This window comes from Equus quagga, chromosome 6 (genome assembly GCF_021613505.1).
Source record: "Equus quagga isolate Etosha38 chromosome 6, UCLA_HA_Equagga_1.0, whole genome shotgun sequence".
NCBI classification, from domain to species: domain Eukaryota; kingdom Metazoa; phylum Chordata; class Mammalia; order Perissodactyla; family Equidae; genus Equus; species Equus quagga.
This window is the reverse complement of record NC_060272.1, coordinates 132,680,188-132,708,144: the sequence shown is the minus strand read 5'-3', so window position 1 is coordinate 132,708,144 and position 27,957 is coordinate 132,680,188. Positions and strand designations below refer to the sequence as shown.

Sequence of the window (27,957 nt, the reverse complement as noted above, 5' to 3'; positions counted from 1 at the left end):
AAACGAGGCCTTCAGAAGTTGCTAGCGCCTCTCTCGGCTCCCTGTGATGCCGATGCCAAGCATGTTGGTTTTCATTTTAACCGTCTGGGAGGTTCCCTGATTCTGGAGAGGGGGTGCTTATTGTTGGTGGTGTGAAATACCCTCTTAAGGACAATAGGGCACGTCTTGGTCAAAATGCAATATTTAACACGTGGGCATCTTACATGCTACCCTGACGACTGTGGGTGTCACGCGGGAGGGGGAAGATGAGGCGACAGGGACAGGCGAGTGCTCCTCCCGCGGGAAGGGCCTTCACATGATCACACATTTGCCCTTGAGCTTTTCTTTCCTCTTCTGCTGCTTGCTCTTTTTCCCGTCGATCTGTAGGCTCACGGTCCTGCGCTTCTCCAGGTTGAGCAGCTCCTGGAAGAGCTCCTTCACGTTATGGTTGAGCTTGGCCGAGGTCTCCATGAAGGCGCACTTCCACTTGCGGGCCAGGGCCTCGGCCTCACTGCTCTCCACCTCGCGGCTCGGGCTCTCGTCACACTTGTTGCCCACCAGCATGATAGGGATGCTCTCCACGTCCCCTTTGATCTCGCAGATTTGTTCGTAGATGGGTTTGAGCTCCTCCAGGGACTGCCGGCTGGTGATAGAGTAGACCAGGATGAAGGCGTGCCCTTTGGAGATGGACAGCCGCTGCATGGCGGGGAACTGGTGGCTGCCCGTGGTGTCAGTGATCTGCAGCGTGCAGATGCTCTTGTCGCAGCTGATGACCTGCCGGTAGGTGTCTTCCACAGTCGGGATGTAGCTCTCCCGAAACGTGCCCTTCACAAACCTCAACACCAAGGAGCTCTTGCCGACGCCACCTGCCCCGAACACGGCCACCCGGTAATCGTTGCTCTGTTCCGGCATGTTGCTTGACGGCTCCAACTATCAACCAGGAAGCACCTAGCAGAGGAACCAGATGTTTGAGAGAATTAGTAAAAAAGAAAAAAAACATCTGGGAAAGGATGGCTTTCCTCTGTTTTAACGGCACACACACATACAAAAAAAGTTGAAATGATAAAGTTCACTTTCACTCTCCCAACATAACAACAATCAAATTTCACTTAAAAATTCTTTAATTCTAAATCCAATCATTATAGTCAATACTGGGTTTTTAACGGGGCAGTGGATCTACTCAGTGGCTAACTGGAACCATTCTGTTTCTCCTTACTGGACCACGACTCTGAGCATCTTCGCTCACACATCACCCTATGCCCAGGGGAAAGATGCCGAGGCAGCCCAAGGGAGGCAGAATCAAGGGAAGATGATGGGGAGACGGAAATTAACACCCCCCCAACACACACACACACACAGTCACAGCATATCTTTATTGTTTTAACTGAAGTACTGTGAACACCTAATATACTGGTCATAATAATATGTGATTTCTTTTATAAGTACCGAGAGGGAGAAGAGAGGAGGAGAACGCTATTAACATTTATTCAGTGTCTACATTAACTCACGAAATCCTCACCACCTTGCAGAACTGGTGTCATTATTCCTGTGTCTCAATGAAGAAACTGGAGACAGAAGGAATCAGGGAACAATGTAATGTCCACCACTTCACACAGCAGTAAGGTGAGGCTGGGACACAAGCCCCAGGCTGGCTGTCACCTGGCCCGCCAGGACAGAGGGCTGCTCCCAGAGGCTTGCATGCCACTCAGGCCGTGGTGCGCATGGTCTCACCAAGCAGCAAGAGCTGACAGTAACTAGGAAACTTGGAGGGTCCTTTCACCCATCAAAGTTAAAACGATTATAGATGCTTTATTTTAAGAAGCATAGGAATCCTGTTACCAAGATAGTAGTTTAAATAACTATTAATGGTCATTACAATGGAGTATAATGGGGTCTCCTTTCATCAGAGACATCACACCTACCCCAAGGGGTGAGGGTACTTTCTTCACTATAGGTGATCAAACGTCTTTCATCCTGTTCCTTCTTTGCTAAGGAAGGACACAGAACACACAAAAAAGTGGAGAAATAAGCAACATCCAATTATTTTCATAACCAAAGTAGACAAATAATATGGTAAAGTGAAGCATGGGATCCATTTTCTCCAGGCAACCGTTGTGCTGACTCCCATTTTTCTAATCTTAGAGTGACCGAGGGACGGTAATAAAGGCCCTGTACCACAAAGGCATCGTCAGAGGCCAGTGACGATTATTAAGCATAATGAGCCATGGAAGGAAATGGGTGTGCAGTGAATATGTCTACTGGCAGACAGAACTTCAAGTCAAAGCCCAGGACAGCGACAGCCCACGTTCTGATTTCTCTCTGGGTTCACCAGGTACATGTGCCTCCAAACCAGCTCGATTAAATACTCAGCTATTCTTGTGTGTGCTTTGGAATCCCAAACCTACTGAGGAACTGAAGAGGCATCAATGCTAACAGAGAACATAGAAAGATGTCAGGAAGTTCATTAACAGCAATGACCGTGGGAAAGCCTGCCTGGGAGTTTGATCAGTCTATTAAATGCTCATGAGATCATGTGATCAGTTCAAGGGTGCAGCATCGTGATAGACCGTTCTACATTTATAAAATGCAATGGTACATGGAGTCTGGTTTGAAACTTATCCCTGCATCCCCAGAATGAGCCTCTCTTTGTGCTCGGAAGGCAGGGTCCTCACTCAGCCTTGCTTGTGTTACGTTATTTAGCTGCAGACTGAAGTGTGAGCATCTAGCTGGAAGAGAACGTGTCTTAACAAGCTCTGTATCCCAAAGTCTCCAAAAAAGCTGTTGGTCTTCAGCTCACACTCTTTCTATGTTTAGTGAACATGTTGTCAGCCGTGCTAAGGTGTCTTCATCACCAAACTGGCCACCGAAAGATGGAGAGCAAGCGTTAAACATAAAAAAGGAGGAACACATAACTACTGTTATTCATTGGTCCAAGAAATAGCTATTGGGCTTCCTCTAAAGGCCAGGTTCTGGGCGAGGAGCCAGCAAACAACTGTGCAGAGGAGCGACCAGAGGCAGGGGCTCTATTGTCGTGGACCTAGGATCAAGTGGAGCGACAGACATGACAAGATAACTTCACAAATATTTAATCAATTACTTCACAGCAGTGCTGCAAAAGAGAGGTCTGCAGGAACTTGATCACTCCTGGGATCAGGAACAACTTCCCTAAGGAGGTGGCGTGGGAGCAGGAACCTGAAAGATGCACAGGAGACAGGCAGGTGGAAGAGCATAAAGTTCAATGTGAGGGTATGGGATAGGCCTGGGGCAATGACTCCATACTGATCCTCAGGTCTCGAATGGTTTTCCCCAAACTGCGAACTATATTCTTCCACCTCAGAATCATTCATACTTTACAAGCTTTTACAAACATCCTCTAGAGACTATGCAAACTCAGTGCTTACCCAATAGAAGCTCCCACATTGGAGGACAGACACGCAGGGGAAAGGATGCATTACATCCCACCTGGTAAGTGCTGTGGTAACGCCATAAACCAGTCAGGAGAAGAACTGGTGGGGCATCTAGGTCCATCTGGGGCCTTCAGGAAAGATTTCACAGAGGGCTGGGATTGGCCAGATGGTGAAGTGATAGAAGGCATGTCAGTAAGAAGAAAGGACCTCATGGAGAGGAACAAAGGCAGGAACAGAGCAAATTTTCAAGCTATGGTAGAAAGCTGGTGAGAACTGGCATCTGGGGGCAGAGCTGAGAGAGCAGTGAGTGGTGGCACCATTAATCAAAGTAAAAGGTAGAAGAGAGAAGTAGGTTTGGAGAAAAGGTGGTGGACAGTGAGGAGGACGGAGCTGTGATTGGGTCAGGTTTTTAAGACAAATAGGTGGAGATATCTAGTAGGTGACTGAGTTTCAGTTTGGAAGCTCAGCAGAGAGGTCTAGTCTAGTGATAAATATTTGGGTATCATCCATACATAAATAGCACTATGATAAATAAAAATCACCCATGGAGAAAGCCTGCAGCATGAGAAAAGACCAAACGTCAGAACTGATGTATACTAGCAAGAGAACTTGGCAAATTGCTTCAGGTTTCTGCACTTGAGTTGCTTGAGCTAGAAAATGGAGATGATGACACCACTTGCCCCACAGAGCTGCTGTGGGGTTTGGTGAGATGAAACAAGGGCAGGCACTTAGTATAGGTGCTAGGGCAAAGTTCTCTGGCTATTTTCAGACAGGACCAGGCAGAAAAGGGGGTCACAAAGCAGCATTAAAGACGGGGGGAAAACTGGAGAGAAAGTGACAAAATCCCAAGGGAGCAAAAAATGTCAAGAAGACATTGAGAAGATACAACTAAAGCAGTGCTTAGAGGGAAAGCATAGCTATAAACACCTATATTAAATGAGAACAGAGATCTCAAATCAGAAACCTAATCTTCCACCTTAATAGGGAAAAAGAGCAAACTAAGCCCAAAGGAAGAAAACTGAAGGAAAGATGAAATTACAGCAGAAATTACTAAAATTAAAAATAGAAAAACAATAGAGAAAAATCAATAAAACCAAAAGTTCTTTGGAAATATCAACAAAATTAACAAACTTTTATGCTAGACTAACCAAACAAAAAAGTGAGAAGACTCAAATTATTAAAATCAGGAATGAAAGTGGAGACATTACTACTGACCTTACAGAAATAAAAATGATTATAAGGGACTCCTATGACCAACTATATGCCAACAAGTTAGATAACCTAGATGAAATGGACAAACTACCAAAGCTGACTCAAGAAGAAATAAAAATCTGAATAAACCTATGACAGGACAGTAACCAAAACCTATCCACAAAAAAAGCCCAAGTCTAGCTGGCTTCACTGGTGAATTCCAGCAAACATTTAAAGAAGAATTAATACCAATCCTTCACAAGCTCTTCCAAAAAACTGAATAGAATAGAACATTTCTCACTTTTTCTGAAACCAATATTACCCTGATATCAACACCAGACAGAGATATCACAAGAAAACTACAGACCAGTATCTCTTATAAATACAGATACAAAAGTTCTTAACAAAATACTAGGAAATTGAATCCATCAGTACGTAAACAGTATTATACATCATAACCAAGTGGGATTTATCCTGGGAAGGCAAAGCTGGTGTAACATCCAAAAATTAATATAACACAATATATCAATAAAATAAAAGACAACATGATCTCCGTAGATACAAAAAGAAAAAAAATGACAAAATTCAGCACCCGATCATGATAAAAAAAAATAATAAACTTAAACCAGCAATAAAAGGAAACTTCTTCAACCAGATAAAGGGCACGTAATGAAAAACCTGCAGCCAACATAACACTTAACAGTGAAAGACTGAATGTTTTCTCCCTAAGATCAGGAAAAAGACAAGACTGTCCACTCTTGCAGCTTCTATTCAACATTTTACTGGAGGTTTTAATCAGGAGATTTAGGCAAGGGAATGATATAAAAGGCATCTACCTCTATAAAAGGAAAAGAAGAAATAAAACTATCTCCATTGCAGATGACACCACCTTGTAGATAGAATATCCTAAGGAATCCACTAAAAAACTATTAGAACTAATAAACTAGCTCGGCAAGTTTTCAGAATACAACATCCATATAAAAAATCAGTTGTATCGTATCTCTACACACTTCCAGTGAACAATCTGAAAGTCAAATTAAGAAACCAATTCCATTTACGATATCATCAAAAGAATAAGATATTTAGGAATAATTTAACAAAGAAGTACAAAACGTACACTCTGAAAATCACAAAATATTGTTGAAATAAACTGAAGACATGAAAAAATGGAAAGACACCCATGTTTATGTATCAGAGGACTTAATATTGTTAAAATGGCAATATTCCCCAAGTCAACTACAGGCTCAATGCAATCCCAAGAAAAATACCAACTGACTACTTTACAAAAATTGACAAGCTGATCCCAAAATTTATACGAAAATTCACAAGGCCCAGAATAGTCAAAACAATGTTGAATTAAAAAAAGAACGAAGTTGGAGGACACATACTATCTGATTTCAAACTCACTACAAAGACATCATCACCAAGATAGTGTGGTACTGGACCAGGACAGACATAGATGAACGGAAAAATCCAGAGTCCAGAAGTAAATTCTCATATTTAGTCAATTTTTTGGACAAGGGTGCCAAGAAAATTCCATAGAGAAAGAAAAGTTTTTTCAACAAATGATGCTGGGACAACTGGATATCCACACACAAAAGAATTAAGTTGAACCCCTCCCTTATATCATATACAAAAATTAACTCAAAATGGATCAAAGACCTAACAATAAAACCAAAAATTATCAAACTCTTAGAAGAAAATAACAGGCCTAAATTTTTATGACCTTCGATTTGGCAATAGTTTCTTAAATGTGATACCAAAAGCATGAGCAACAAGATTAAAATTGGAAAATCTGACTTCATCCAAATTAAATACTTTTGTGTATCAAAGGATACTATTAAGAAAGTAAAAAGACAACTCACAGAATGGGAAGAAATTTCTTCAAATCATATATCTGATAAGGAATTAATTCCAGAATATATAAGGAACTCTTACAATTCAACAAGAAAACTAAAAAAATGGGCGAAGGACTTGAATATACAGTTCCCCAAAGAAGCTATACAAATGGCCACTAAGTACATGAAAAGACACTTAGTATTAGTAGTTATTAGGAAAATACAAATCAAAATCACAAGCAAACACCACTTCACACCCACTCAGATGGCTATAACAAAAAACAAACAAAATCCAGAAAATAACAAATGTTGGCAAGGATGCGGAAAAATGGAACCCTTGTGCACTGCTGGGCTAAATATGAAAGGGTGCAGCTGCTTTGGAGAACATTCTATCACTTCCTAAGGGGGTTAAACCTAGAATTACCATATGACCCAGCAATTTCCTCTCCAAAGTATATATTCATGAGAAATGAAAACATAGCCACACACAAAAATCATATATGAATGTTCCCAGAAACATTATTCACAATGGCCAAAAAGTAGAAACCACCCCAATGTCTGCCAACTAATGAACGAATAAGTAAAACGTGGTATATCCATACAAGGAAATATTACTCAGCAATAAAAAGATATAAAGTACATATATGGCCTACAGTACAGATGAACCTCAAAAATATACGCTAAGTGAAAGAAGTCAATGACAAAAGACCGCACATATTGTATGATTCCATTTACATGAGATGTGCAGAACTGCAAATCTATACGGACAGAAAACACGTTTGTGGTTGCCTAGGGATGGAGTGGGGTGGGCATCGAGGAGAAATGGGAAGCGACTAGACTGGTAAAGTGCATGGGGTTTCCTTTGAGCGATGAAAATGTTCTAGAACTGATTGTGGTGATGACTGTACAACCCAGTGAATATACTAAAAACTATTACATTGTATACTTTAATTGGGTGAATTACATCTCAATAAAACTGTTAAGTAAAAAAAGAGAGACACTGGGGGGAGTGGTAATCCACTGCATATGATGTCACTGTCTATGGCTTCTGAAACTGACTCACAGACAGAGGAACAAGTCCACAGACCCCAGTGTCAGGAACAATGGCCTAAAGGGAACAGGCTCAGCTTTGTTCCTTGAACAATATATGCAACATCCTGGTTGAAGCTGACAGTTGTGATGTACAAGGCAGCCTGGTGGGTGCTGGAAATGCCTATCTTCTTGTGGGTGGTGGTTACAAAGGTGTGAACACTGCGTTGTTGTAGGGGAGAAAGGAATATTCCTCCACCTTTCTAGGTCCTTCTGGCTGGGCTAAGAATTAAATTGATGTGAAAAACAATAACAGAAGAAAATCAAACAAATTTAATAACATGTATAGATGGGAGAAACCCAGGAAAATTGAGTAACTCCCCCAAATGGCCAAAGCTACCACCTTAAATAGCATCATCAGCTAAAAACAAAGGAGGATGTTGGGGGTGGTGATTCAAGACTTCAAAGGGGAGGAAGGCAGTTCACATGGAGATGGAAAAGCAAATGTTTGGTAAACAAATGTTTGTCATGCCTTGCAAAGACAATGATGCATGGGGAGGACCTTGATCAAATGCGCCTTGCTAGGTTCCCCCCTAACTACCACACCTAGTTCACATTATACTATAGTTGTCTATGGTGAGAGTTCCTCCCTGGGACAGGCCTTCCATCTTAATTCCTTTAGGCAGTTCAGGGGAAGGTCAAAGTTTCTTCCAGAGTCTTTTGTTCTTAAAAATAATCAAGTCAAAGAGACACATTTTGGGGTGACAAATTCTGATCCCCCACACTGTTACTGTTATAAGGTGGTTGTCCAAATCATTCTAAATGAGTTTATTCTTTTAAAATCGTCATGGAAATGAAATCTCAAGTTTTACAAAAATCATAAAAAACTGGGAAATCCAATAGGATTTGTTCTCAGACCCCAATTAAAGGAATACTATTGTTAGAGATCAAGTATGATAGAAATAGAAAGTAAGGCTTTGATTTTGGTGAGTAGGAGATAGACAAACACTGGCAAAGTTTCAGCTGGGTGGTACGTGGCGGGACATGAAGAGAGTTGAAGTCGTTTTGCAGTGGATTTGAGAGTGAGAGGAATTGATAAGATGGCTGGAGAGACAGGAAGTGTAGATTTCTCTTTAAGGAAACCTGGGGATTAAGGAAGAAGGAAGGAACAATTGGTACAAAGGGGGGTGGTTTGAGGACAGGGAAGATCATCTGCACAGGTCTGGTGATGAACTCTGACGGAGCAAATCTGGGAGAAAGCAGGAGCCACTGGCATCCACAAGGCGCATGGCAGGTTGGTCTCTGAGGAGACGAAAGTGTCGGTGGAGGCACAGGAAGCTCCCGATGAGAGCTGCGCAGACCAACCCCAACCACTCTTGTGGTCTCAGCTTAAAAACTTTCCGACAAATGAAAAATGACACAATGCACGTACTTGATTAAAAAAAAATAAAGGAGATTATAAAACATTCTTTATCCACAGCCAGGCCCTTGCTTCAGCAGAATTAACCACTGTTAGAAAAGAGTGGAAACTCAACTGTGTTTCCCAGCGTGCGCCATTGTAATTTTAACCCATGTGCTACCTGCTTGCATAATAGATCCTAATGCCTTGACTTGTTGACTTTGAACCATATGCATGAAATTAGCACAACTACCTTCTTCCACTGCCTAATTTTTGTTATACTCTATTTTAAAGCACATACCAGTGTTGAACTTTTCCAGACATAATATTTACAGTTTGTTCTAAAATTTAAATTAAGCCTTCTGTGCTTTGTCCGCAGGTTGTTTCTAAATCCTATCAATAAACAGCATTAAAAGGATTTCGTAAAGATTTTTCACTGCAGACGCAGACAGTAGGGCTGGACACACTGAGAAAGAAAGGCCATTTTCATCAAACTTGGCTGAATGAAGCGTAATTTCCTGTATCCGCAGCACTTGGGTCTTACCATTTTTCCCCTATTTTTTTTAGCTTGTTTTTTACCTAAGTAATGCTCAGTTGCCAATTTTTGTATTTCAGTTTATCACCTTCACTGGATCCATTTTACGTTTTGGTATAAACATGACTGATAAACTCTTTTCGATGGTGCTAACATTTCTCGGTTCATGCCCTCTCACTTGACTGATACAGTTCTGCAGCCAAACTAAGTTCAAATTCTTTTTCCTTCAGATTTTAAGGATTATTTAATCTTTAACTTTATTATCCAGGGTTGCTGATGTGAATTCCAAAGCCAGTATGATTCTCCTTCCTTCCTAAGAAAGTTGGCCTTTCCCCTTCTCTTTGGTAGAGCACCCCTAGAACTGCTTTTTAATTGTGGGAGTTGGGGCGGGGGGAAGGGTTAGAAACCTGATGTTTTCTGCAGCTTGAGGAAATTTTCTTCTATTTTTAAAATTACATCATCCCAGCCCCTGTACCTTTTCTCTCATTCCGGAACCTCTATTAGATGATGGACAGATTGTACCTAGCCTTGATTTCTCGAGAACCTTTTCCCTTATATTTTCAATCTCCGTCCTTGTACTCTGGTTTTTCCTTTTTCGCAGAAGCACTTTCTCATCTTAGGTCAGGTGACACCACGCTGAATTTCAACAAGAGGCCAACTGAGGTTCCTTGCCACTGTGCCCTGTTATCCGAGATATCTCTGGTTCTCTTTCACATTGTCAGTTTTACCAAAAGCCTGCTGGTCTCTGGCTGTCCACTGACGGGTGAAAGAATCATGATGTTGGCTCGTGGAGGCAGCTAGAGCGGCTTTTCTTGATGGTGCACAGATCTGTCCACCACCCATCCAGCGCCTGAATAGGAAGGCTGTCTGGAACGACTTTAAATACACCCTTCTTCTTTCCTGTTCTTGAACTTGCTTGGACTAGACTATCTCTGCAGGCCCTTGCACTTCCAAAAAAGCTTATAGACAGACAGACAAATGAGGGGAAAAAATCAAGAAAAGGGAGTAAACTACCCATCTTAAAGTGTCATAAAATGTAAAAATGTGTTCTATAATAAAGAATTCAGAATAAGACATTTTAAATACTGAAAATGAAGTTAGAGATACAATATTGTGACTCACAAGATATATATATTTGGTCATTCAGATGACCAAAATATACTTCTCATGTATATTTGGTCTTTGTCCACGGTTCCTGGCTCACAGTTCCCCAAACCCTTGGAATTTCCTGAGCTAGAAGAGCAATGGGAGCATCTTTTGTTATATTTGGTCTTTTTCTTTTTAGCATTAGTGGGAAGTGCTCTGTGAGATTAGACGGTCTTGAGGGGATGGGACTCAGGGCCTGTCCCCTCTGCAGCACTTTATTTTTTTTAAGGTTTGCTTTTTGGTGAGGAAGTTTGGCTCTGAGCTAACATCTGTTGCCAATCTTCCTCTTTTTCTTTTCTCCCCAAAGCCCCAGTACAGAGTTGTATACCCTGGCTGTAGGTCCTTCTAGTTCTTCTGTGTGGGATGCCAGCACCGCATGGCCTGATGAGCAGTGTGTAGGTCCACACCCAGGATCCAAACCAGCGAACCCTGGGCCACCGAAGCAGAGAGCACAAACTTAACCACTTGGCCGCGGGGCCAGCCCCATATTCGGTCTTTTGTCCTCAGTTCCTGAAAATGCTTCAGAGCCATAAAGGTGAAATGGGTGTCTGTCACTCATAACAAGCCCTTTCCACCACCATGTTATGTTTTGATTATGTTGTTATATTATGATTTATGCTAATGAGGTGACTTTTGGAAAGCACCTAAGGATGAGAGGGTGGTTACCATGGGAAACAACCATGAATAGAGGGTTGGGATTTTCAGTCCCCGCCAACCTCCTCAATGTCAAGGGAGGAGAGAGGGGCTGGAGGTTGAATGATTCACCAATGGCCAATGACTTAACCAACCACGCCTATGTGATGAAGTCTGCATAAAAACCCAAAAGGACAGGTTCACAGAGCTTCCAAGCTGGTGAACACATGGAGACTAGGGAGCTCAGAGAGGGCGTGGAAGCTCTGCACCCTTTCCCCGCACCTTGCCCTATGCATCTCTTCATCTGGCTGTTCCTGAGTCATATTCTCTGATAACAAACCAGTAATCTAGTACATACCATGTTTCTCTCAGTTCTGTGAGGCACTCTAGCAAATTAATCAAACCCAAGGAGGGGCCGTGGCAACCTCTAATTTACAGCTGGTCAGCTGGAAGCACAGGTAACAACTGGGCTTGCGCCTGGCATCTGTAAAGGAGGGTAGTCTTGTGGGACTGAGTCTTACAGGCCTCAGCCTGTGGGATCTGATGCCATCTCCAGGTAGTCAGGGTCAGAATTGGGTTGAAGTGTAGGACACCCAGCTGGCGTCAGAGAATTTTTGGACATGTGAGGGAACCCGCTCCGCATTGTAACTGTGTGCAGAATTATTAGAGGCTATCCCAGGCCTGGAGGCCTAGATTCTAGGGAAAATGGACTTTGATTTCCTGAGTCACAAAAATTGCCCAGTCAAGTATCCTTTGGAAGAAACATCAGATTCATGCGAACAAGGTGGAAGAAACTCCTTGGGTAAAACCACATCTTTATCTGTAGACACCCTTTATCAAACCCACTTCAAAAACAAATAGTTGAAACCAGAGGATAATCACTGATTGGAAGAATTCAGCTCATTGAGAGTGAGCATTTAGAAAAGTCTGATAATTTAGTGCACTGTCCTGCCAAAATCACCCATCACAGCCTGAGCTCAGAGGAACATGTGCTTCCTGAAGTTCAAACAAGCTGTCCCTGCTCAGTTACTGCCTTGGTTTTCCACAGTGCTGTCTCCTCAGACAGATTTGTCTTTATTATAACACCTAAACCTTATTAACTTTAAAGAAATTCCTTATTTAAAGTTGGTACTTAGAGCCTATATTTAAAACTACCACTAATAAAAGGTAAATGGTTCATTTAAGTAAAAATAAAGAGTATTACCGATATGACAATATAAATAAGGCTATCTTAAAAAGATATTAACAATTTTCAACAGAGCATAAGTTCTCTAGGTAAGAGAGTGTACTTTTATATCTAATTAGAAGCTCAATTTAATTAAAGATTTGTTTCATGTACCTTCTTAGCTGAACTGAAAAAATGAAAGATTTGTTAGTGGGGAGCGTTTGCTTGATGATAAACAAGAGTTAAACACCCATGGCTCATCTTTCCCCAAAGAAGCAGAATCCTTTTGCAGGAATCTTGTTTCGTGGTGTTATGGAGACACCCCCCCATGCAATGTCAGGGCAGGTGCTGAAGCAGGTGACACACCTCACCAGGTGACAGAGCCACCATCCCATATGGGGGTGGGGACAGAGTGGGGGGGTCTCAGGTACTCTTTGCAGGACTCATAATATCTGCAAGAATAAAATAAGTGGAGAGAAACTGGGGAATTTATTGGAATGGAAGGGGTAGAATAAATTATTCTCTAAGAGTTTCATCACTGAGAGGCAAAGAAGCCCACAGCTTAAGCACAGAAATAAGACTAACTGATGTTTGTCTGAAACTACCTCATTTGGAGAAAGTTCGATGGCCAAGAATCCTAAAGAGCCAAATAAAATGCACTGATTGACACCTCAGAAGGCCAAGAGCCTGACTACATTTTGGCCATTATCTGCTTTATGCCTTTTCTTTCCATGCAGGTAAGGGAAATGAAAAGGCAAATCACGTGAATGAAAACAATACCATCGTCCTGGTCAAAAGGACCAGTTACCAAGTCTGACCCTAAATGCCCAATGCAGCATGCTGACCCTGCAGGCAAATACAGCCAGGCACCGCCTAACGATGGGGATGCATTCTGAGAAATGTGTGGTCAGGCAGTTTCATCACTGTGTGAACATCACAGAGTGCACTCACACAAACCTAGATGGTATCGCCTACTCCTGTAGGCTATACGGTACTAACCTTATGGGCCCACCGTCGTCCATGTGGTCCATGATTGACTGAAAGCTTGTTATGCGGTACATGGCTGTAAATATCAAAGGATGAAGGCAGATGGAGCACAGAAACTGCACATCACAAGTGTTCAGTGCCACGGGTGACAGCTTACCGTGCCTCCACGCGCAGCCCAGGGTCCTTCCTTCAACGTCAGCACAGGGAACACGATACTGTGTCTGCCTACTTGGTTAGGTGGATTTCTAGTTTTAGCTAATTAAAATTTTACGAAATTGGCAAGTGGCTAAAAACGATTCCTTCAGACAATCATGATCTATTTTGCTTTTGGTGTTATATCTAAGACTCCATCGGCAAAGCCAAGGTCATGAAGATTTACCCCTGTGTTTTCTTCTAAGAGTTTTACAGTTTTACTTCATATATTTAGGCCGTTGATCCATTTTGAGCTAATTTTTGTATATGGTGTGAGTGGAACCCAAACCCATTCTTTTACCTGTGGATATCCACTTGTCCCAGGACCACGCGTTAAAGAGACAATTCTTTCTCCATGAGTGGTCTTGACCCCCTTGTCAAAAATCAATTAACTGTAAATGTGAAGGTTGATTTCTGTCTCTCAATTCTTTGCAATGGTCGATATGCCTATTCTTACACGAGTACCACGCTGTTTCATCTACTGTAACTTTGTAGTAAGCTTTGAAATCTGTAAATGTGAAGCCTCCAGCTTTGTTCTTCTTTTTCAAAATTGCTTTGGGTATAGGAGGCCACTTGGTAATTTCATACAAATAGATAAACTGGACTTCGTCAAAATTAAAAACTTTGTGCAACAAAAGACATTATCAAGAAACTTAAAAGAGGATATACCAATGGGATAAATATTTCATATATCTGATAAGCATCTAATATCCAGAATATATAGAGAACTCTTACAACTGAACAACAAAAAGATCAACCAACCAACTAAAAAATGGACAAAGAACTTAAATAGATAGTTCTCCAAAGAAGATATACAAATGGCCAATAAGCACATAAAAGATGCTCGGCAACATTAATCATCAGGGAAATGCAGATCCAAACCACCATGCAGTGCCACTTCACACGTACTAGGATGGCTACTATCAAAATCACAACAAAAACCCAGAAAATAAAGAGCAAGTGTTGGAGATGTGGAGAAATTAGAACCCCACGCATGGCTGGTAGGAATCTAAAATGGTGCCACCACTATGGAAAAAATTAAATATAGAATTACCATAAGACTCAGAAATCTACTTCTGGGTATATAACCAAAATAAGTAAAATAGATATACAATTGACATGTAGATATACAATTGAAATAGTTGAAGAGATATTTGTACACCCACGTTCATAGCAGCATTATTCACAACAGGCAAAAAGTGGAAGCAAACCAAGTGTCCATGGACAGACGAATGGATACACAAAATGTGGCGTAGACATACAATACATACATACAATACAATAAGAGAACACCATTCAGCCTTAAAAGGAAAGGAAATCCTGACACCTGCTACAACGTGAATGAACATTGAGAACATTATAGTAAGTGAAATCAGCCAGCCACAAAAGGACAAATACCATACGATTCCACTTATACGAGGTCCCTACAGTAGTCAGAGTCACAGAGACAGAAACTAGAATGGTGGCTGCCAGGTGCTGGGGGGGGAGAAAAGAACAGGGAGTTCATTTTTAAGGGGTGCAGAGTTTCTGTTTCGCAAGATGAAGCTGGGTGGTGGTGTTGTTTGCACAGCAACATCAATGCCCTCGATGCCACTAAACCGTACACTTGGAAATTGTGAAAATGGTCAATGTCATGTCATGTATATTTTACAATAAAAACACGTGATTGTAAGTGAAAACACTGTTAGCAACAACTAACGCACAAATTAAAGCCCACACTCATCCGTGAGCACAATGAGCCCCATCATCAGCAGCGCTGGTGGAGCAGACAGGCCCCTCTCCTTTGTCATCCACATGACACAGGAAGCAACGGGGTCTAATCTGATCTGACAAGGCCAAAAAATCTAATTTCCTAAGAAGACCAATTAAAATCTGCACCTACTTCCTGGCCCTAATTTCATCTTGTATTAATGGTCACGTGAAGCCATCACTATCAGCCATGGCATTTAAAACTAAGCCTGGAGACTGCGCTGTCCAGTACGGGGGCCACCGGCCACTGGAAAAGCAGCCAAACCAAAGGCGACGTCCTGCACGGGCTTTTGAACGCCTCCCACAAAAAAGAATGTTAAATGTCGCACTCAGAATTTTGATATCGATTACTAGTGGAAATGACATTTCATACACATTGGGTAAAATAAAATACATTATTTAAATTAATTCTACCTTTGTCTTTCTACTTCTTTAAAGATGGTCACTAGAAAATGCAAAATTACGCGTGCAGCTCATATTGCATGTTTATTGGTCTGCACTGCTCTAGGACATGAAAACAAACCTCTATTTGCTTTTTTTTTGCACAAACTTTAACAACACGTCATACATAATCCAATATGTTACAAAATTTAACTAAACTTGATTTTTTAAAAAGTGCTTAGAATCCTCTTCTTATTAATAGCGAAAGGGAAAAAGCCACAAGCCACTGGAAAAGTCTTATTTTTCCGCTGTGGTAAAATATTTAAAATAATACACCAACATGCATGACGACAAACTCAAACGCATTCCTCTCTCAGAATCCTACAGGAAGAGAAATAGAAAATAACGCCGCAGACGCGAGGAAACCAGGATGAGAAGTTACACAGGGGAGAGACTGGCGAAACAGTGGAGCAAAAGTATAAATATTCCAAACACACTTCAGAGCATCTATTTGCCAGAATGATTATCTTTAGCTAATAGGATTCTTTAGCACATATATTCTTCTCTCGGTATTTAACTATTATTCCTATTTTCTCTCTCCACCCCCCCCCCCCCCCCCCCACTAATATCAGTGCCACGAAGGCAGCGTCCCTGTGCGAGACATTCACCAGCATGCCAAGGCCTCCATCCCAAGGCCAGACACACCGGAAATACTTAGCACATACTAACTGATTATCTGCTGTTGAAACACATTTTTGTGGGCCAACCAAGGAAATTGTACCAGAGAAGATAAAGGAACTCTTCAAAGAAACAAAATAAAGTTTTGAAAAATCTATGTAAGAGTAACCACTCAGAGGTTGGCAATATCGACTGACATAGAAAATTACCAAAGGAGAGGTGGTACCAGCACAGACACACAACCAGAGGGGAATGACTGCATCACGTCGTTCACCAGCAAGCTGTTGCAGCAAAGAAGCTGAAGCCAAAAGTCGGCAGGAACTACTGGACACGCATTTGGATATTTTATTTATTTTTTAATATGTAAAAGAGACCTTTAAGATATAGTAGATTCTTTACAATATTTCACATGGAGATGAGAAGCAACCACAAAAATATTGTTGAACACACAATGGTTCACTAGTTATCTCGCAGCAAAGGAAATATAAGTGTTGCAGAATTAAAAGGCAAGTGATGTTTTTCTTTTCTACAGAAAGCAACTGAGGTAAATTCATTGCCATTTTCCGTGTGGCGGGTGGCTTTTAGCAGTCTGCCATAGAGCAGCTATTTCCCCAAAATAAGCACACTCCCTCCTTCCCAGTAATAGAAAGGTGACATTTTAAAGACAAGGGAGGGACACAGTACCTGCTTGGAAAAACCATTGTCCTTTGGAGAGAGCATTTTGAAAAGAGATGTATAAAAATGCTTCCACCAATATAGGATTTTGCCAAAAGGAAAGGAAACGCATCCCTAAAAAGCTATGTGCACAGTCAAAAACTCAAAAATCACATTTTTTATCATTTTAAAGGTCTCCCAAATGAAGGATTTCCATGGGTGTGGGCGCATTTGATAAAAACACATCAACGCAATATGTTTCAGTTCTATTTCGAGAATGTGTGGTGGACATCAGAGATGACATGAGGCCAGAGAAGGGCTCCCTGGAAAGCTGCCATCTGAGCAAAGATTTGAGAGGGGTGACAGTGCGAACTCCACATACCTGCGGGAAGAGACCCTCACAGGGAGAACAGCAGGTGCCAACACAGATGCCAGTGTCACATGTTCTAGGAACTTGCAGGATTCCAGAAGGCAGGGAGGGAGAAAAGTAGATGAGGCCAGCAAAGCAGTGGGCACAGGTGGGCAGGGGTAGACGCAGCTTTTACCGTGAGAAGGACGGGAGGCCACCGAGGATTTTGCACAGAGAAGGGACAGACCTGACCCCCGCTGTCCCAGGACCTCGGCGAGGACGGAGGGAAGGAGTGGACTCACGTGGCCCTCTCTCCCGGACATCTCCACCCACTGCCTTGGAGACATGTGCAAAATGGAACCATCACCCTCTACCACCCGAACCACTCCCGTAGACTGTGTTCATCTGGGTCCGTGGTGATGTTTTCCTTCTAGTCGTCCAGGCCTGACCCCGTGGAGTCCTCCTGAAGCCCCCGTGTCCTCTTGTACCTCACGTCCAATCCATCAGCAAAGTGTGTCAGTGACGTCTTCCAAACACGTCCAGACCTAACCACGAATCACCTTCCCCGTGGCCCCCACCCTCTCCAAGCGACCATCCCCTCTTACCTAGATCACTGCAGCAGCCTCCGCCAGTTTGCTTCAGACCTTGAGCCATTCCACTCATCTCCCCAGCCAGGCACCAGATCACGTCATTCCTGTGCTCAAAACCCTCCCTCGGCCATCCTGTCTCCCTGAGAGTGAGACCTAAAGGACTCTGCCCCCACCGGCACCCTCTCCTCCCTCCTCCTATTTTACCCTCAGCTCATGCCATTCCAACCATATTAGTCTCCTTATTGCTGCTTGGACATATCTGCATGCTCCTGCCTCAGGGCCTTTGCACTGGCTTTTCCCTCTACCTAGAGCACTCTTCCCCCTACCCCTTCCACAGGCCTATGTTCATACACCACTTTCTCAATGAGACTTTCCCTCAGCACCCCAACTGAATTCACAATCCCAACCTCACCCTGGAGTCTGTAACCTCTTCCTGCTTCATTTCTCTCCACAGCACGGATCCATTTCTGACATACTATGAATTGACTCTAAGATCTGTGCTCACCTCCACTCTACTGTGAGCTCCACAAGAGCGCTGTATCTGTTCTGTTCACTGCTGTCTCCCCAGGGCCTGAACACCACCGGCCCATAAGAAGTGTAGACTAAGAATCTGATTGGTGTGTGAAGGCATCTGTATTTTACTTTAATGAACAGCTCAGCAAGGCCAGGTTGAGCAACATGCCCCAGGTGACAGCAACATGGGCAGAGACTTGGGTGTCATCACTACCTGGCCATGCACCTGTGGTTGCCATATATGTTTCATTGGGCTAAGTGGGACCTCGACGTGGCTGCAGGCTGAAACAACAGAGGAGGAGTGTGGACCACACCTAGGCCGCTAGTTCCACGACAGAGTTGCAGGCAGGGCTGCTGCCAGCGATGTCTCCTAACAGCCAGACCAGGACCGTGTGCAGGCGCCACAGAGGGAGAGGCCTCCACAGACTGAGGCTCCATCCCCGGAGGCCTCTGATTGTCAGAAGGAGGGTGGTGTGACCGCCACAGTCAGCACGGGGGAAAGCAAGGTGAGGTGAGGCTGGAGAGTGAGGCACGGCCAAGACCCTATAGACCTTTGGAGGGCAACATGCAGCCACTGAAGGGGCCTGGCCTCAACAGAGAAAGTGCAAGAGAAGTCCAGCACTACAAATCAGGCCAAAAATGGGCAGCTTGGACTAGAGTGACAGCCAGGAGGGAGCTCAGCTGGTGATGGTTGGTGAGGGAAGGAGTTAAGATGTGGAGAGAGAACGTGTCAAGGAAAACTCCCAAGGTTTCCACTCGGTGGAACTGAAGAGATGGGATGAGATCATTTCCTGGGGGAAGGCTGGGCAAAGGTCAGCTGGGGGGAGGATGGTGAAAGGGTCTCTGGGACCGTCGAGGGCTCACATCTAGCGGGCAGGTGGATGATGGTCCGGGGTCAGCTGTAGGATCCGGGCCCAGAATGCACAGTTGGGAGTCATCTGTGTTGAGGCAGGGATTGCAGGCCAGAGTGTGGATGAGATGGCTTGTGAGGACAAAGAGAAGGGAGCAGGGGACTCAGACATGCCACAGGAGACTCTAGAATTCAGTGTTTGGAAAGACGGTGGGTCTGCGAAGAATTAAAAGAAGGAATGGCCTCAGGGTAGAAGCCCCTGAAGTGACGGCCCCCGCTGTGGAAGCCAAGGGCAGTGAGGACTTCAAACCAGAGGCCCGACAGCCTGAACTGGGACTAAGAAGTGAAGCACAAGGAGAACTGGAGAGCACCCCCAGTGGGAAGCACTTGGAAGTCACTAGCAAGAGACACTGTGCTGGCACCACGGGCGGAAGCTGGACGGCAGTAGGCGGAGGAGCGAGCACGCGATGCAGAAATTCACACAGGCAGATCAGAAATCGTTCCCGAGACTTTGGTTGTGAATGGGAGGAAAGGCTGTGAATTGGTGGCTGACGGATATCCAGTTTTGATTTTTAAAAGAGGGTGTTTTTTAAAATTCATTTTGAAATACAGAGACATAAGCATGGGTAAATGTTAATGGGAAGATAATAACTGAATATGCTGGCAAGATGAAATGTAAGTTCTGGGCGAGGGTTGAGGAGAGGTTGAACAAGCATGCTGTACAGACAGGATGCTGTGGTCAGGCAGGGATGCTCCACTGTCCCTCTGGATGTGGCAGAGGACCCGGACTGACCAAATCCCCTCTCACTGTGACTGTGGGTGTGCCCCTTACGAGGAGCGGAGGAAAAAGACTAAAGTCGCCCTGGATGGCATGTGAACATAGGCTGAGGAAGGACACGGAACTAGGGGCCAATGCCCCTGCTAAGCAAACGAGAACACCCAGGAGGTCAGAAGCTGATGGAGTGCGAAAAGGCAAGGGCGTACAGTCAGGAGCTGTGAACCATTAATCAATGAGTATTTATTTGTGTCTGCTCTGTGGTTACTAGGAAACTCAGCACAATGTGCTATAAAAGGCTGTAGCCTCTGATGTGTCTAGAACCCAAAGACACATAACATCAGGTAGTCCTTAGCAACACCTGCCCTCAGCAGGCTCCCAGTCAAGCCCGGGACCCCCAGAGTCATGACACAGATGAACAGCTCAAGTCTAGAACAACAAAAATCTCAAGCAGGGGATACTCTTGCATATTGAAAACAGTGTGAATTCAGTTACAGAGTCGGACCTGCCTGTGGGGAGATGAGCAGGGGCAAGGAACAGAGGAAAAGAGCACTAGTGAAAGAAGGAATGCAGATTTAACCAGATACGAGATGGGGAGTCCCCGTGGGTCTGGCTCAAAGAGAAAGATGTAAAGAAAAAGAGTCAATATTTTAAGATTAATTGGAGAGTGCGCATACTAGGTAGATGAGGAAAGTTTGACGCTGGAGGCCAGGAATCCATCCAGAAGCAAAGAGCAACTATGAGCCGTTGGGCTTCACGCCAGGTTGTAAAGGAGAATAAATCTGAGACGGGGAGAGAGGGGAACCGTTGTGAGGCTGCTCAGATGGCAACCACCCTCACACCCCGGAATCCTGACCCTCTAGCAAGTGTTGAGACAAGCTTGATCTTCAAAACATCTTTGATTTAGGTATTAATAGCCCCATTTTACAGATGAGGGAGCTAGACTCTGGATGGTTAAAGCCACAGTGCACTGTTGCAGAGCCGATAAGTGGCAGAACCTGCATTTCAACTCAGGTTTAGGAAGCCGGGAAAGGCATTCAGGCCAATCCAAGCTAGCAACCACTGAACAGGAGCTCTGACTCTGCAACACTGAGGAAGGAAGCGCTTTATGCTGACCTGCAATATTGCCAAGCAACTTCCAGACCGGGATCATATTAATTTAAGAAGTGCAACAATGATGTTAGGCAGCTAATAATGAATGACTGTGTATGTTCTATGACTCATCAAAAAAGTCATAGATGCCTCATAAAAGGTCCACACCAAAAGCTGCACCCTCAGCAACCAGACCAAGTGGTCAATATAACACCCGCTTGCAGAAAAACACGGGTCATACTCACGTCACAGGGTGTTTCAGTCATTATTTTAATGTAGCCCTAACACCATGGGCAAAGAGGCCTAACAAGGCTGACCAATAACCGCCCAGGCCACAGGAGACTGGAGTCGGAGTAGGAGCTCTGATTTTGCTGGTCTTTGCAGGTCTTAGGAGAAGGAAAGGTGGTGATATGAAAATGCTTAGGATTCACGCACCTTTCAATGCTGGGGTAAAATAAAGACTCACAATTCCCAATTAGTACAGATTTCTAATTAGCACAGTTCCCAATTAGCACAAGGCCTATAGTTAGGGTTGGGTCGCACTGGCTGTCTCAGGGCTGTAGAGCCCCAGCATGGCTTGTGTTTCCATGTGGAACAGCTTCACTGGAATCTAGAATTGTCCTAAAGGACAGAGATGGATAATCTCAAGACAGAAAATTCTTAGAACGTCCATGGAAGAATGAAAATAGCACAAGAAAGTTACCAGTGCAAATATCAACAATATCTCATGTTTGGAAATGCAAAACAATAAAAGACAAAGTCATATGCTTTTCCAAGGTATTAACTTGGTTGGGCTCATCGTTCCACATTAATTCACAATGGCAACTTACTCAATATCATTTCTGTCTCAATCACCAGAAATAGCCTCTTTCCCAGAGCTAAATAGGATGGGAAGGAGGGTTGGTAATGAAACATTTACCATGTGAGTTACAAGTTGAGCGGTCAATGGTAAGGAAGCAGCATCATAGTCGGGTGTTAACAAAATGGTATCAAGTCAAAGAGAGACAGATATCAACCACTAGCTAATTAGTGAGAAAGCCAGAAAGACAAACGGGAGTGCAGTGTCCACAGTGTTTCACGTACATCTGTCCATGTCAGTACATACACCGACATATTGTGCTTTTTAACAACTGCATAGGACTCCCCAGAGAGCTGGTTCATCATTTATCAACCAGTTTCTCACTAAGTGCTTTTTTTGATTAACAAACAGCCTTAAACATAAATACCTCATCACATTTTTGCGTCTATCTGTAGAATAAATTCCCATTAGTGGAACTGCTAGATCAAAGAGTATGTGCTTTTTAAATTTCATAGGGATCACCAGGTGCCCTCCAAAATTACTTTTTTTACTTTTACTTTGTTAAATTTGGCTACATACGAGATTTTAAATTTCTGTTCAGAAAAAAACAAACAATAAACCACATCAAAGGACAAATGACAGCTAGAAACAAATATTTACAACCTATTTCAGATGAGTTCTAATTTCCTTAATACAGTGGGTCTCAAAGTTGGTGAGCAACCAGTCACCTGAGACTGCTGGGTTCAACCCCGGAGACACAGATTCAGTGGGGCCCAAGCGGATCCAGCCCTGTCCCGGGTGAGGGAATGGTGAGGTCTGCCGAGCACAGTGGAGACCCACAGCCTTACCCAGGATGAATACCATCCTTGTAAACTAATGGGAAAGTGAGCAGAGGGAAGAACATGCAGATCCCAAAGATGCAAATTACTTTTAACATACGAGAAGATGCTCAATGTGACACAAATAAATGCAATTAAATGAGTAATGAGAAACAGACTTCTTGTTACCTTGGAGAGGATCAAAGCATTTGATAATGCACTGGACTATGTGAGGTGTGAGGAAATAGCCCTCATACACCGTTGGGAGCAGGTGAAAGAAATCATAATTCTCCTAGATTTACAACTTTATTCTTTATGTTTAAATATTTGCTCCAACAACCTGATTTATTTCTCCATCTGAAATCGTCAATAGATTCAGAGGAATTTAAACTAACACTCAAAAGTATGGAAGAATGAAGAAGAGATGCACGGAGTGTCATCTGTAAATCTATCTGGGAAAATCAAAAATAAACAAACATTTGGTTGTCATGATATTCTGGGAAATTTAGGTTCTTTTCAAAATCTACGTCACCCAGTCATTTCTACCATTCAACAGTTGCAACCTCCTCTTGGCTTGTCAAGACTTACACGGATCGTACTAAAACAGGAATGCCACTCTGCAGTCTGCAGTGCTCACCCATTCATTCTGTGGTCAAGAACCCAAAGAAGTCCAAAAAGGCATCAAAAGAGAAGCACAGTCCTCTGTGAGTGAGGGGACTAGTCCACAGGCCCCTTTCTTTAAATCTCAGGGGACTATTTCCTAGGCGAGCAGGCAATGATCTTAGGCATGTATGTGTAATTGGGGGCCCTGGGAGAGGCAGCTGGGTGGTAGAGTTGGGGAGATGAGTCCAAGTTTATACAAAAAGGAAAACGCCATCCAGCCGGATTCCTGTAGAGCTGAGTGACTCCTGGCTTTGCTCTGGATGCAGGGACCTGGACACTGATCACTTTCCCTTTTTGCTCAGTATCATCCAAAAATAACCACCACACTCAAAAGTCACAGAAGTGCCCCAATAAAACGATGGGAGTGTAAAGATGACATAGGAAGGAAAGCCTCCCCGTGCAAGGGCTCCTGGCCGAGCTCTGGGGAGCATCCCTTCTGGAGCCCAGCTTCAGAAGCTAAGGGAGGAGAGAAAGAGACTATTATGGCAAGTCCTAATGGGAAGCTCCTGTGTTCTCCTATTTCCCCAGAAAAACAATCACTTTCCAGACACTAATTAGCTTCAGAAAAACACTGCACAAATTCCTTTCATACAAAACGCCGCTCTCTTTAAATCTCCCATTGTGATTTCCAGGATGAGAGCCCGTGTGATGGAAATGGTACCCACCCCTCCAGCACCCATTGATCACAGAGGCTCTCTGGGGACTGGGTGGAGACACTGACACCTTTTCCCTAAGGTCCTGCATTTCTGCATTTCAAGGAGTCAGTATTCACGAGTCAGTCAATGATAAAGCACTACATTTCTCCAAACTTTATCCAATGGTGTTGAAATAGATAGAAACATCGAAAACACACATACCAGTGAAGGATAACGTGGAAAGATGTGTGAAGCATCTTCAATCACCCAGTAAATACTAGCTCACCAGCTGTTTATCGATTTTACAATATGTTTGCTGCTATTTGCCCAATAAAGCAATTTAAATATGGAAATGGAATGACTGCTAACGGGACCTGGGGGCTCACTTGCTGACGTCTGTAACTGGACGGGACTGAAGCAAACTTGGTCCGAAGTGGTGACGCCCATCCTAGAAGTGCCCCTTTGTTTCTGCCACAGGAGACCCTGTGTTTAAGTCTCTTCACTCATTATACTTCATAGAATCAGGGACTTATTTGACCCCATCCTCTTATTTCACTGATAAAGACGTAAGTAACAGATTCAAAATTGTACCACTAGTTAATGGCAGGGAAGGAGGGACACAGGTCTTACAGCAACTGAGGAGCATTCGTATATTTATTTTTAATAATGTTCAAGTGGTTTAATTTATTGACTCCTGACTTTTCAGCACTTACATTGCTTTGCCGAAAGGTTAATCTATAGCCGTGCTGGCCAATACCCCAGCCACTCGCCACACAGGCTATCAAGCTCTTGAAACATGGCTAATCCAAACTGAGATGTTCTGTAAGTGTAAGACTTAACAAAAAATTGTAAAATATCTCAATAGTATTTTGTATTAGTTACATCTTTAAATGGTGATTTTTAATGTATTGTTTTAAAGCAAATACTTATTAAAATTAATTTTACCTGTTTACTTTTATTTTTCTGATGTGACTATAGGACACTTTAAATGATGCGTGTGGCTCCCACGTTGTTTCTACTGGACAGCACTGAGTGACGGGGAGGCTCTTACTGCACTGAAGAGAGAGCTACAGGAATCTTGCTTTCCGGAATCTGCCGGTGGCGAGAGCAAAGGAGAGGGAACGAGAGGACCTTTGTGCCAGTACTTTAAAGAATACTAACCTGGTCAAGGAAGAGAGACTTGCAACCACATAATGAACTAAAAACTAAAGCATTATTTGAAATCAGTGAAATGATTTGAAGTTAATCCTTAAATGTGCGTGCGTGTGTAAATTCAATTTATAAGAGAACAATAGCAATTGTGACATGACAACCATCACCTTCCCTTTGGATTAAGAACAGCTATTTTCCTATAAAAATTATAACCACAAACAATTAATGGCATAGAAATCAGGTCTGCCTTTAAAGAGACATCTGTCCATTGTAAATACCCATACGAAATACATGATAGATAGAAAGATAGACGGTTGATGGGTAGATAGATGACAGACAGATGGATCCAGTCCACCTTATTAGTGGGAATTGGGCACACTGGTTATCCGAATTGAAAGTTACAGGGCAGCACCGAGCCCTTTTAACTTAAAACAGCCAGCAGGCAACCGCCTCACCCCAGACAACCAAATGCTTCTTTTTGTAACAAAGAAATTTGCCTTACTGCAAAAATTTACTGCATTTATCTTGGGAGAAAATGAGGATTTTGTCTAAATCAATAGGCTAGTTTCTAATATACTAATATGTCAACTACGGCCACCAAATCAGCAGAATGAACAATATGTTTTTCTTATCACAGAGACACTCTTTGATAAAAGAACCCCCCTTATTTTCCAAAGGCTTTACTTTCCCAGTAAGATGTGCAGGCATCAGAGCAGAGCCAGGATTCACCCTGAAATAATACATTTCCCACAAAGTCATGTGCGGTTTATAGGATGTGTACAACATGCAATTAATACCAAGCCCTCTCTGCTCCTCTCACGGTGAAGCGGCATTGCTGATGGCTGAGGATGCTAGATTGTTAGACACACGCTCAAAGGGGACTTCCACAACTTGGAATTCAATTTGGGTGTTTTCTGAGTCTCCTCTTAGAAACAACTCTATTAAAGCTCTAACAAAAGATTCTGGAGGTTTCTGCAATAACCATGCATATATATCTGCCATCTGCAGAGAGAACTGAGGACCGAGCAGCAATGCCGTGTCGTGGTACAGCCGGCAATCACTTTTCTCTCTCCCCTCCTTTCCCTGTGTTCCCCAGGGACCATCATCCCTAATACCAAATGAAATGTCATGTGTTAAATGAGATGAAAATGTTTCCTTGCCTTCCATCTTCTGTTTCTATAAGATGAACTATGGGTCTTCCTGCGCCACACAGGACCTCCAGCATTTCCAGAAACAGAATTGTTGACAATTTGCAATTTCAGACAACTGAAAAACTAGTATGATTCCCCCACAAATTTGTTAAATTTATTCTAATTTTATCCTCCCCTTTTCTATCCCTCCCACTCCACCTCTTCGAAGCCAAATGCCACTGGAGAAGCAGCACATTTGGACTGATCTGGAATGTAAAATGCTCCAGCCTTTTATTGTTACCTACAAAATCACCCTTAAAAAGAATATTTTTAAAGTTTTTAGTTCAAAGCAGAAAAGGTCCCTAAGCTAAGACTATCTTCTCACATGGAAGGGGATTGTTCAAAAGATAAGAAGGCAAACATGTAGGATAAATTCCTAGGGAAGGTAAGTTGTGTCACCGCACAGTCCAAGACGCTGAATCCCAAACGTTGTATTTCACCGTTCATGGCTATAACACGATTCACAGAGCTGCTCGTGTAGAAGTCACCCAAATCCCCACAGAACGTGCATGCATTGGAGTTTTAAAGAGAAAAACAGCATTTTTCAGGACAGACAACTCAGGCAGGTCCCCACCACTCGAGAAGCCAGCAAAGCTTTGCAGGTGAGCCCGGGAGCTGTCAGCAGTCATTGTCATCTATGGGAACCACATTCTTACAACTAAAGACGGGATGCTGTGCCTCTCCTGCATCCTGCTCTGACAACAAGGATACAGGAAGAAACACACGTAGATATCACGAAACGCATTCTTTTTTAAAAGAAGAATTAGAATATTCAGCCAAGTCTCGGCCAAGCCCATGAACCACTGCGGTCTAGCAGGAAAACACGCTGAACAAGACAGCAGCGGCTAACGTGCTCCGCATCTTTCTTTCGGCCACATCTTTTTATGACTTTCGTAAACCCATCAAATCAACTTCCACATTAATAGGAACACCTGCACCATAGAATTTTCTAAAACGCTAATTCCTGTTTTGGAAGGGATCCCAAACAATGTGTAAGATATAGGTTATTTTTTTAAAGAACATGTTTTAGACAAAGGTATCAAGATGCTCACACTCCCTGACAAAGATACAGAAATGCAGCTTTTTCCCCTCGCCAACTCCAATATTTATTTTGCTGACTCGCCCACCCAGATAGTGGCAATCCCTTTTCAGGGCTGGCGAACACGAATGCCAGCGCCGTCAGTGCCCCACTGCGGACGCAGGGAAGCCACAGCAAAGGAGGGGACATCGGTTACCTGAGGAAGAACTCCGCTCCGCGCCTCTGCCGAGCTCGCCTCGCATAGGACAGGCCAGCGCAGGCTGTGCGGATGCGGGCTCCTCCCGGAGGCAGGCGGGGCGCGCTCCCTCGCGCCGCCGTGACGATGCTGTCAGCTGCTCGCCCGCCCGAGCGCCCCGCGCCCCCGCGCCCCGCGCGCACCTGCGCCCCGCGCCCCCGCGCACCTGCGCCGCCCAGCCCGGGTGGGCCTGGCACGGTCACAGCCGCCCCGCCGGCCCCCGGCCTTCCTCCTCCTTCGCCCCCTTCAATCTCTGACTTCTCATCTGTGCCAACGGCTGCAGCGGCGGCTGCT

The 27,957-nt window shown here is 43.6% G+C and overlaps 1 protein-coding gene across 1 annotated transcript; it reads right to left on the bottom strand.

Annotated features, from left to right (window-relative positions):
* Positions 1 to 47: 47 nt before the first annotated feature.
* LOC124241362 (GTP-binding protein Di-Ras2) lies at positions 48 to 27,731 on the bottom strand. Its single transcript, XM_046665099.1, has 2 exons — positions 27,625 to 27,731; positions 48 to 927 (listed from the first exon to the last, which is right to left on the bottom strand). The coding sequence occupies exon 2, from the start codon at positions 889 to 891 to the stop codon at positions 292 to 294; it is 600 nt and encodes a 199-aa protein (XP_046521055.1). The 5' UTR covers positions 892 to 927; positions 27,625 to 27,731; the 3' UTR covers positions 48 to 291.
* Positions 27,732 to 27,957: the final 226 nt, after the last annotated feature.